General features: G+C 36.6%; 1 protein-coding gene across 1 annotated transcript in view; it reads left to right on the top strand.

Moving 5' to 3' along the window:
• The first annotated feature begins 3,901 nt into the window (after positions 1-3,901).
• The window catches only part of Dhx15 (DEAH-box helicase 15), a 43,119-nt gene continuing 34,962 nt past the window's right edge, over positions 3,902-12,058 (top strand). Inside the window, exons 1-3 of the mRNA XM_048783973.1 lie at positions 3,902-3,907; positions 5,659-6,123; positions 10,105-10,298. Coding sequence (XP_048639930.1) covers positions 3,902-3,907; positions 5,659-6,123; positions 10,105-10,298 — 665 coding nt within the window. The remainder of the gene's footprint in view (positions 3,908-5,658; positions 6,124-10,104; positions 10,299-12,058) is intronic.

The following is a 12,058-nucleotide window of genomic DNA, read 5'->3' as shown; positions in this document are numbered from 1 at the left end:
CAGGTCGCGGAGCCCGAGCCTTGTTTCTTCGGGCTCCGTCAGCGGCGGTCCGGGCGGAGCGGCGCCGGTCGGCCGGCAAGGGCGCCGGGATGTTGGCGGGGCCGGGTCGGGAGGTGGAGAGGCCTGTGGCGGCCACCAGGGCGCCGCCTCCGCCAGGCCCAGCCTGCCAGAGCCACTTTGGACGGAGCGGAGCAGGAGCTGAGCGCGGACCTCGTGGCCTCGGTTCCCGACTGAGGCCTGGCGAGGGTGGGGGAGGGCGCGGCGAGCGTTCGCGCCCAAGGGCACCGGGTTCCGGGCCGAGGGCCGGGAGAGGGCCTGGGAAGGGGACGCGCGGGGCCGCGAGGGCGGGGAGCGCGTGGGTTCTCGTGTGGGCTGCGGCGGGGGTGGCGGGAGTTGAGCGCGGAGTCCGGGGGCAGGGGGAGCGGAGGCCTGCGGGAGGAAGGCACCGGAAGGCTGCCTGGGGGGCCGGGTCCGGCGCCCAGGGGCGCAGCGTGGCGGGAGAGCGCGTCCCTCCGTCCATTCAAACACTTCGGAGTAGACGTCAGGCAAACTTCCGTTGGCCGCCCCCTCTCCCGCCATCTCCTTTATTTCCTGCTTTGGTGAAGACGGTGCTAGGGCTAGGAGTTGGCAGGCATACTTTTCCCACCTAAGTTTTTATTTGAAGGAGCTTTTGAAATACGGAGACCTTATTCAAGAAGTGGTTTTCATGCTCATGGCAAAATGTCGCCATGTGGAGGTTGAGAAATACAAGATTCATAGTGTTCCGGATTCCTTTTCCTTATCCTTTCCCTAAAGGTACCGAGGAACTTAGCAGATAACTTGAGGAATTGTATCACAGTCATTTTCTTGTCCAGTCAGTGTGTGTTTTCACTCTTGAAGAGCAGAATTCTCTGGGTAATTAGGCAAAAAGAAAAACCTCAAACAAAAGTTCGAATGTCCAAATACCTTGCATAATTTCATCAGTTTTCCACGTAATCTTTACTGTCAAGGTGGAGTATAAACCAGAATGGGATGTACTTTTTGATACCTTACATATATATTTGTTACATACGGAAATATTTATGCTGTTTTATTTTTGTAGGTTTTTTAGAAATTATGATGTTAGGTATAGTAATCATACAATAACATAAAAACACAGCATCTTAGACTGCTCCCTCAAAAAACATGAGCACGTTTAAACTCTGTCACAGATCTTTAGAGTTGGAAACAACTTTCAAAAGAGTATAATCAACTCCATTCAAGAAATGAGAAATGCAGACGGGGTGGAGTTAAGTGGATTGTGCAAGTTAACAGTTTTATAGTGGGATCTGGAATGCTGCTTTTTGAATTTCCACTCTCTGACACACAGTCTGATACTGTACTTAGAATCATTACAGCTTGTTTTAGTGACATTTATAATAGGTTGGTAAAGCAGGGAACACTTGGTTCTTGATTTCCTTTCAAGTAAAAATAAAATTGCTTGTCCTTGGCTAAGATGCAGCTAATATCTCCAGTAAGAGGTCAGGTTGGATCAAAGTATACTGGAGAATTGACTCATCAGGTTTATTGTGTATAGGCACCATTTAAAATGGCTTTCCTTGGGATTAATAGTCTCATGATACACTTAGGTGAATGTTCCAAAACAGATATCCTAAGTGGATTTTTTGGGTCTCTGATTCCCCATGATATTTGAGATTTGCCTGTATTGTGGAGTTCATCCATGAAATAGTGCTTAAGGTCTGGATAAATTCTGGAGGGAGTTTTCAAACTAACTTCTGTGTCATTTGAGTGCTATTTCTCACAGGGCTAGTTTTCTTTAGCAGTGGACTTCTGAAGTTCGTTATGGCTCAAGGCGTGAAATATCAAATTTCCCCCATTTGATTATTTTAAGTAACTTGTTGAATGGCCAACAAACCTGTAGTGTTTTTTTGTTGTTGTCGTTGTGTTTTAGTGCTGATAGTTAGGAGGCGTATTTGTTTGAGAGCACAGGCATATCATTTTTGTGAACTCTTGTTAAACATGATTGTCCCATTTCTCTAGTACTAAGAAGGGAGGGTCATTTTCTTAGTGGGAGATTTCATCCATGTTATTGCTAGTATACTATATAAGGGTTTATTCACTCCTGGCATTTTTTTGTTTGGGAGCAGGTGGAGAAGTTAGAGGTCTCTTACGTATTCTGCCTCTTTCCTTTTTTCCATGACCCTATAGAGTCTTCAATATAATGTTACTAACAAACAACAAAACAAACCTCTATGAAGTTGGGAAAACACACTAGATGTTGGCTTTTTGATATTTCCTGATCGATACATTGGTTGTTTATTATTATATACATTGATATAATACAAATAGAGCACATAATGTACACGTGACACTTCCAGACTTTTTACATGTATAAACACATTTTTATGACAGTCCTATATGATAGGTGAAGAAAGTTGCAGAAACAAAACAGAAAAGGCAAATTCCTGGAAATCTACGAAAAACATTTTGTGATGAACAATTTTGGACAGTCTTGGCATTTTTACTCATGACTATGAAGTATAATATGAATATCAGTAGAATCTCTATTATGTGCTTTTAGTTTTGCTCGGATGTCATTAACTATCCTTTTCATTGGCTGTGTAGTACTCCACTTGTAAAGATATATCATAGCTTATCCAGTATCCTGTTCCTTGCTGTTTAGGTGGTTTCCCAGTTGTCATTTTATAGATTAAAAGCACTCATGGGATTGGAAGCTTGTGGAAATAAGATTGCCAGAAAAGCAGTGTGTGTTCAAAATATTCTGATTTTGATGACCAGCTTACATCTTCATTTGCAGCATTTTAATACCTATTATCCCTCGTGAATTTTAAATCCCCCCCACCATACCAGGGATTGAACCCAGGGCTGCTTAACCACTGGGCTACTTCCCCAGCCCTTTTTATTTTTTATTTTGAGATAGGGTTTTGCTAAGTTGCTGAGGCTGGCTTTGAACTTATGATCCTCCTGGCTTAGCCTCCTGAGTCACTGGGATTACAGGCATGTCCCTCCATGCCTGGCTTTTATCATGGTAATTCTAACTTAAAAAGAAAAACTTTAATAATAACCAGCATTTACTGGGCATTTTCAGAGTTAGACAACACTTTCTCGTGTTAATTCATTTAATCTTTTCAGTACCTCACAAGGCATTAATAGCTGTGTTTTGAGATGAGAAAAGAAATACTGTTATATAGCTACCTTAAGCGCTGAGCCAGAATTGAGCTGAAAAATTATATAGAATCATACAATTTTTGTGCTTGACAAAAACATATTTAAAAAAGAAAATATGCATAAGTACAAGCCTATACATATTTATGAAGCAGAGGGTTTAAGTTCCCACTTAACAGACTTAATTTTTATCCTCCCTATCCTATTGAAGATAGATAGCTTGAACCATAAGGCAGTATTTCTAGGTGACTGAATTGTTTTCTACATCTGCCTCTTTCCTTTTTTCCATGACCCTATAGAGTCTTCTCTGTTACTTTCTTACTTTAATCTTACTAACACTTTTCACTATGCAGATTAATAAATTGAGGCTTACGCCTTACCTGTGGTTATACCCCTTTTCTTTCTATACTATGATTGCCTGCATTTCTTGGTCAGCTCCTAATCTTTGTGTCTTCAGAATGTATTTGATATTTGCTTCCTGTGTTGTAGAGGTTTTTTTTTTTTTTTTTTTTTTTTAAATGAAGCTATGGATGAAGTTGATCTCTGAAAACCATTCTTTGTTGGCACAGGACTACAAGAGTATGTAATACATAGTTTACTTCTTCCATAATCCCTCTTCCCCCCAGTTTTGTAACTATTGAATTTTTGGTCCATATCTTAAGTATCTGATATTATGTGAGAAGTACAAGAGGAATTTATTAAACATTTTCTTTTCTCAGTCCTTCTTTTCTTCCCCATGATGGTATGAGTATTAGAAACAATCCTTTTCATTTAGACCAGATGTTCTTAAAGGGTTCACTCTAGTTTTGTGTACCATTATCTTTCAGATGTCTACTCTGAATTATTTGTGACTATAGTGCTTCTCACTTGGTGAGCATATTTCTGCTTGCCCAATTGTAAACTATTCCCCATCCACATTTTGGGCTAATATGAATGTTTATTAAATTTGTTGAGCACTATGATAAGGTGGAAGGAGAGAAAGAAAGCAGATAGTTGATAGCATATTTCAAAGATAGGTCAGGACTCTAAAATTTTGAATTTGAGACTCCATTTTATGGTTAGTCATTTTTCAGATTTTCTTTTGGTTTTGAGTAAAACTTTCTAGCTTGTATGCCCTATAATTCTGTAGCATGTGGACACTGAAATGGAAGAAGGAAAAATATCACCTGTTTAAAACAAGGATTTTCCCCCTTAAGTCTTTTTTTTTTTTTTTAATGGAATAGAATGGCATATTTTAAGAAGGAAAAGATCCAATTTGATTGATCAGCTTACCATTTCTATAAATGGACCATTCTGACTCAGTGCTGGGTTTAGTATTTTAGCTGTGGTCTGTCAAGAATTTACTATTGTCCCATTGATGTACCATTATGGAGAATGACTGCTCTTTCTCTGCTACTGATACTTACAGCACAGGAAACTTGTACTCATTTGTGTATTGTGAATAAGGAGCAATGACACATTTAGCTTCCTGTTGGTCCTCATTATTTTTAATCTGGGTCCCAACACCTTGTGGCAAGTTTCTTTGCTACAAACTCCTTTTTTGCTACAGGAGTTTGTCTGAAATAAAGTGGATTAGTAAAATGAGCAAGCAAAGATTATTTTATTTCTGTCACCAGGCCCTCAGAGGCCACCAGATACAGCCCTTTGTCTTGCTGCTTGTCAGTTTTCCTCACCTAGACTAGTTAAGTTATCATTGTATTGGGACAATCTAGTAACTAGAAGTATATATCATAATTGACTACTTAAAACTGGCCTAAGTTTAATAAAGTGGCTACCTGCATAATTTTAGCATTTTTTAAACAGCGGTAAAATGATGAAGCTAGATTTAATTCGGCTATAATTCATTTATGGTTGGCCAGTATATGCGGATTTACCTTGTACTTCCAGTGTTTTACTATCCCCAAAGGCTAAATGCAAGAGTAGATACTGAAAGCAAAGGAATAAAAGTGTTTTGGAATTTTCGTTTTTCTTGTAAAGCAGTATACACCTACTGAATAAAATTGAGGAAGTACTGGAAAGTATAATTAAGAAAGCAAACTTGCAGATAATCCTCTAATTCATATTTTTATTACTTGTGATACTGTGTGTAACATTGTACTGTGTTCTTTTCATTTAGCATTAGAACATAAAGCAAAGTGCAGCTTGAAGGAGAATCTAGGAAAGATTGTGGGGCTGTCTTCTTTTGCCCACTCCAGCTGCAGTCTCTGACTTCTGTTGTCGAAATAGGAAGGTTTTTGTTTTTTGTTTTTGTTTTTTTTTTTTACAGATTTGTTTCTTAGGATGTCTTAACCTTATGTTGAAGTTTGTAGTAAGATAATTTGAGGCATCATCAAGGAAGGAAAAAGTTTATGGTGGAGTGTGGGAAATTCTTGATTGTTATTTCTAATAGTTATGTAATTCATTGAAATTTTACATTAATTTTTTCATTAGGTTAGTGAACATTTGTGCTCTTATGACTGTAATATTGCCTCGAACATTATGCTTAAAATTTAGAATCTGAATTCTAAAATTTTTGTTCTTAGGAAAGAACGAGATCGAGACCGGGATCGTGAAGATCGGTCTAAAGATCGGGACCGAGAACGTGATAGAGGAGATCGAGAGCGGGAGAGGGAGAAAGAAAAGGAGAAGGAATTGCGAGCTTCAACCAATGCTATGCTTATCAGTGCTGGATTACCACCTTTGAAAGCTTCCCATTCAGCTCATTCAACCCACTCTGCTCATTCAACACATTCGACACATTCTGCTCATTCAACACACACTGGACATGCAGGACACACATCACTTCCACAGTGCATTAATCCATTCACCAATTTACCCCACACACCTCGATACTATGATATTCTAAAGAAACGACTTCAGCTCCCTGTTTGGGAATACAAGGATAGGTTTACAGATATCCTGGTTAGACATCAGTCATTTGTGCTGGTTGGCGAGACTGGGTCTGGTAAGACAACACAGGTGAGTTACTTTTTCTTTTTTCTTTTTATTATAGTTGTTTGGAACTGAATATTACCTATTCTTTCACAAAGTAGAAGGCATATGTAGTCATCCCTACCTTATGCCAGAATAAATACTGTTGTTGGTATGTTTGTAATAAGACATCTAGGATATTTTTCAAACATGGATGAGTCATTATTTACTGGGCTTCTGTTAATAGATATGTAGGCTTCACATGGGCAGGTATGTTTGTAGAAATGGAAACTTGGGCCAGGATATCATTTGCAGTTAAAATACATGTAGCCAAATTGCCTTCCCTTCATAAGTAACCTGTCAGTTTACCTTTCCATAAGCAAGTGTGAGAGCATGTTTGGGAGTATCACTGGATTGGAGTTTTTACAGATCTAATAGGTGAAAAAAATGAACCTGGGGTAATTTTTAATTTGTGTGTGTGTGTGTGTGTTTCCCCTGAGTGAGGTTAACTATCTTTTTTTAAGTTATATGGACTGCAAGTCAATTTGAGTATTTCATGGAGGCTTTTCGAAAGCTACTACAGCAACCAAAATAGAAAAGCTTTTATTGAAGACTGAACTTTAGTGAGTACTATTTTCAAGTGAAGGAAAACTTAGTGCTGATGTTAGGAAAAGAAACTGTAGCCTTTTTTTATTTTGATTAAACAAAATTTTAAAAAGTTTTGGAAACGTGCAAGTCTATAACTCTTAATTATGCTAATCTATTTCATTAAGTCCCGTGTTTTCAAATTTGCAAATATTTCAATGAAATGGACACGTGCATTCAGATACATTGGGAATAATGAAATACTAATTAATTATATCATTATACTAATTAAATGCTACATACTATATATTTTTATAGATGTTTCACATCTAATACAATAGGACAAAATGGAGCATTGTCAGAGTATTTTAAATAATCATATCAACTGTTTTACTGGTTTGCAGAATATTAACACACCTGTTAATTAATCAGGCATTGTGTACTTTACATGTATTATATCATTTTAAGTTTATATACGACTCTGCAGGGAAAGTAATCACATTTTATGGAGGACCAGAATGCGGCTTAGATTAATGAGAGAACTCTGGTTTAGTGGGCTGCTCTGGGTTAAATAGTTTCTGGATTTAGGTAAGTTCAGCATTAACAATTTTGTCCCTTTTCAATAACCAGTTATATTTATTTCATACTGCTGTTCTGTGGTCTGATGTGGTTCAGAGGAGTTTTTATTAGTAGTTAGTATGGATAATTTAATCGATTCAATGCACAAGAGGCTTGTGATGATTTGGATTACATATGCTTTCAGGGGTTACTTTATGTGAATATTGAAGACTGCAGGGAATTTTGGGGATGTGAAAGGAAAACTAGAAAGTTTAATCAGTAAATTTCATCCAAATGCTTTTTAGTATACTGTTACCAAACTTGGACACAAACCTAATAAAGAGTACTTAGCCGTTGTTTTGGTTATCCCTGCCTGTCAGAAAATGAAATCAAACATAATTTGAAATAATGTCTTTAACTTTTGAAAGAGCCATAGAAAAGACATTTTGCATTGTGCTTGGTGTGCACATACTATGCCTATATTTGAGAAATTGAAGCTAGTTCAGTCAGAGGAAAAACATGAGTGAGGGTACAAGTTTAGAGAAGGGAACACTGCACATTTTGACTAGTGTGCAGGGTGTGTGAAGGGTTGATGGGGTAGGTGAGACTGGAGCCCTAGGTTGAGCCTTACTACTTCTTGCTATAGGTAAGGAAGCCATCAGAGTGTTTAATTGGAGGGGAGTGACACAAATTTTTATTAAAATGTTCAGTTATGAAAGACCATATAGGAGATCCTAACAAAAGTTTTGACTTTGTGTGTAAGGTTAGTGGGAATGAGGAACAAAGAATGGAGTCTGTTTTTTACTGTCACTGAATAGGGGACATGGGAAAAATTAAAAGAACTTGAAGGAAGGTGAGAAATGGTTTTGCTTTGAAGTTGATGAATTTGAGATACCAATAAAATATTCATTATTCAGAAGGAGGTGTGACTACCAGGTTAGGGGGTAGGAACTAGAGTTAGGATTGACTTTGTTCTGTTGCAGGCAATGTTGGAATTTAAGAGAATAGAAAAGGCTACTCAGGACAATATATAAAACTGGAAAGCCCCAAGGAACAAGGATTAGGTTTTGGGAAAATAGCCTCAAGTGGAGGAAGGAAGAGCAGAACAGATGCCTACTTTGAGCAGACCAGTCACCCACATCTTTCAGGATATGCATCCCTTCCAAATTATATTTCCTTAGAAAGTTTGAGTAGATGCCTTATCATAAGCTGTTTTGGGAACCCTTAAAAATCTCTGAAACCTTTTCCAGGGTCCAAGAATTTCTTAGTATTTTTGATACAAAACAAAATATTGCAACATACTGAATGTAGAGACAGAATTGAGGTTTCTTCCAATAAGCTAGACATGAGAGGTATGTAAAAATAATAAAATGTGCTTTACTAGCTAAGTATTGTTTTATTTGAAAAATATACATTTTAAAAATAGAAGATAGGTTGTTACTAGTAATTAGTAAACAATTTAGCTGCTTCTCAGTTTTAACTTCCAAATACAATAAATGTATTAATTGTTTGGTATCCTCATTTATTTTAACAGTATAAGGGGTTCTAAAAGAGAACTGCTAAATTAACCAAAACTATATATTTTTAAATTATCAATTTCACTGGAGTGAAATTTTTAAAAATGTGAATAATCTTGCCTTAAGAATTACGAATTAATTTTAAGTACTTTTAATCTGTAAGTCAGTACTTTTGAGGATTGGTAAAATGAGGGTAGATAATTAAAACCTCATAAAAAGACCACTTAACATGGGTCTGTTGGTTTGCAATACCAGGAAGACTCTGCTATTTTAGTGAAGTATTTTGTTCATTTAAAACCATGTAAAAATATTATTATGTTCTCAGAGAAGCAACATAATCATCTTTCATTTGTTTCTCCAGTTACAAGTTATTTCCAAATTAAAAAGTAACCTAACTAAAATGTAATAATAATGCAATAATCAATACGATTTATCAGATGTCATTGTACACATAGTGTACCCAAAAACCCCTTGTTTTTTTCTATAGCATTAGCAACTGATAGGCTTTTGGAAGCTTTGGTGAAGACAAATCATGTCCTTGTAGCAGTAGATTCCAGTTTTATGCGATGGTCATTTGCTTTTTTCCCGTGGTTCTTTTTCAGTTAAGTCACTCGAGAAGAACCATAAAATGAGAGAATCTATGAGTGTGTGGATAATTAGGAAGGAAATATGCTGTCATCCTGACAACCATCTTGTGGTTGAGATTTTCTCTTTTCCCTTTCCCCTTGATTGACCTTACTCAGCGAAGTGCTATTGCTGTAGGCCATATTGAATTTGAGACTGGTAATTACTTTAAAGATGGTACCTAAAGTGTTGCCACTGTGCATAACATTCCTGAAAGATGGATTGAAGTACTAGTAGGTGCTAGGATTTGGCTTCTGCTGGCTTACAGAATTTGAATTGAATTAAAAGATACTTGTGCAACAAGGGAATATTTTCTACTTGTATCTGCATATTGTAACTCATTGTATGAATTTTGATGCTGTACTTATTGGAAACTAACATTTTTGTTATTAAGTAGAATTTGTTTCAGGTAGGATTTTTTTTTTCCATTGGGTAGACAAATAGTTAATGATGGGACCACTTAAACACTGGTGAGCATACCAAGCAAAGCTTATATGGATCTAGAGCACAGAATGTAATCACATCACATCTTTGTTACACATGACCTCTTTTTGGATATTTTTCTATCTAAATTATATATGTTAAAGGAGTTATGATATGTTAAGTTTTTGTTATAAACAATTCTCTGTCACTTGCCTAATTGAATTTTATTTTAAATTATTGGAATGAGATAAAAGTGCTTTATATTAAACATAGTTGATATGCGGCAGAATAGAATTAATTTAAATGTGAAATTATTTGGTAGATTCCACAGTGGTGTGTGGAGTATATGCGATCATTACCGGGACCCAAGAGAGGAGTTGCCTGTACCCAACCCAGGAGAGTGGCTGCAATGAGCGTGGCTCAGAGAGTTGCTGATGAGATGGATGTGATGTTGGGCCAGGAAGTTGGTTATTCCATTCGATTTGAAGACTGCAGTAGCGCAAAAACCATCCTTAAGTAAGTACTTTATCTTTAAAAATGGATGCTTTTTCTAATTGTAGCTTTTCTGCCACTTGTTAAGAATTTTGCAAGTTATAAAAATTTAAAATTTGAATAGTTTGAAGTAGGCCACCTTTGACTTGCCAGGTGACATTTTAATGTGGATTCTTTTTCTTGGTTATAATATATGTTGCTTTTTAGTAGAAATTGAAGTTGGCAGATCAGGTTTTAGTTGCTTGAGGTTGTATCTTAAGTGAAAATGTTCCTATAAAATGTGTAGTTTTAGTAGACATGCTCTGAAATATCATTTAAATATGATAGAAAAGTAAGATATATCTTAGTCTGCGGATGTAGCAATGGTAGAGTGCTTGCATGAGGGCCCAAGTTCAACCCCAGCCTTGCCAAAAAGAAAAATAAAATGGATTTATCTTTGTAGAAGGACAGCTACTGTTAGAAAGAATGATATGTGAGTAAGGTGGGATATGATTTAATTGTGGGCAAGGGACTTTTAATGTTAATTTTGCAGATCTTGATATGCATACATAATGAACTAAAAGGCCAAATCTTGTTATGTAATGTACTCAGGGCACCTGAAGGTGTGTTGGTTCCTCTTTACAGCTGTGGTACATGTGGTCATACTGGTCTTTTTGAATGTTTTAACTTGACAAAAATGTTTTCTTCATTTTATATAGTTGCATTCTGCACAAGTGGTATATATTTCCGGATAGTCATTTCTTTAAAAATCTCATTTTTTTTTTCCTTATTGCTTTTGTTTATCTGCATTTATATGACATTTAAGTTATTTAAAAAGCTTATTTCTTGATGGGCACAGTGGCAAATGCCTGTAATCCCAGCTACTCTGGAGGCTGAGGTTGCAAGTTCAAGGCTGTCATGGTCATGGTATTTGCCTGTACTGTGGAGTTCATCCATGAAATAGTGCTTAAGGTCTGGATTAATTCTGGAGGAAGTTTTCATACTAACTTCTTTTGAATGCTATTTCTCACAGGGCTAGGGGATCTAGCTCAGGGGTGGAGCACTTGTCTAGCATGTACAAGGCCCTGAGTTCAATCCCCAGTACTGTAAACATAACAAAAAACCTGTGTCACAATGCAATTTCCCAAAGTTTTAAAAAAAGACATGTTGGAACAAAATGTTATGTGGTCAGTGACATGAGTCTTTGTTGATGGATCTATCTGTATCCATCTATAGGGTTAGGAAATAAATGGGATTCTTGTCTCTTTTTTAAAAATTTTATATTTTATAGGTATTTAAAAATGTCTGCAGAAGTATACTAGTTTAGTGAACTCCCTGTATTTACTACGCATCTTCAACCTTGTTTCACCTATATCCCAGTGTTTTCCCTGTCTCATATTATTTTGAAACAGATTTTAGGTATCATGATTTCATCTTAAAATATTTTCTGTCTCATTTTCTTAAAATATAACTATGTCACAACTTTGAAAAATCCCTTCAAACAAAATATTCAATCACTTAATGTTTTGTGTCCAGTTTTCCTCTAGTCTTTTGAAATATATATTTTGTTTCAGTAGAATTTGATATACAATTTCATTTTTAAGAGCATTTGAGCTTTAAAATGCTTAAGTCTCCTTAACTTTGATTTATAAGGGGTATTTTTTGTTTAAGTCTTAATCTTAACTAAATTTTAGTGATCACATTATTTATTGGTTGTTTGTAATTACATTGTAATTGACAATAATTATGTGAAATCATAGCTTATTTGATACTACTGTAAAGTACAGATAATGTCTAGGACTTGA

Source organism: Marmota marmota, unplaced genomic scaffold, assembly GCF_001458135.2.
Source record: "Marmota marmota marmota unplaced genomic scaffold, marMar, whole genome shotgun sequence".
In the NCBI taxonomy this organism is placed as follows: domain Eukaryota; kingdom Metazoa; phylum Chordata; class Mammalia; order Rodentia; family Sciuridae; genus Marmota; species Marmota marmota.
The sequence above is the reverse complement of the archived record's forward strand: the minus strand, read 5'-3'. Positions and strand labels throughout refer to the sequence as shown.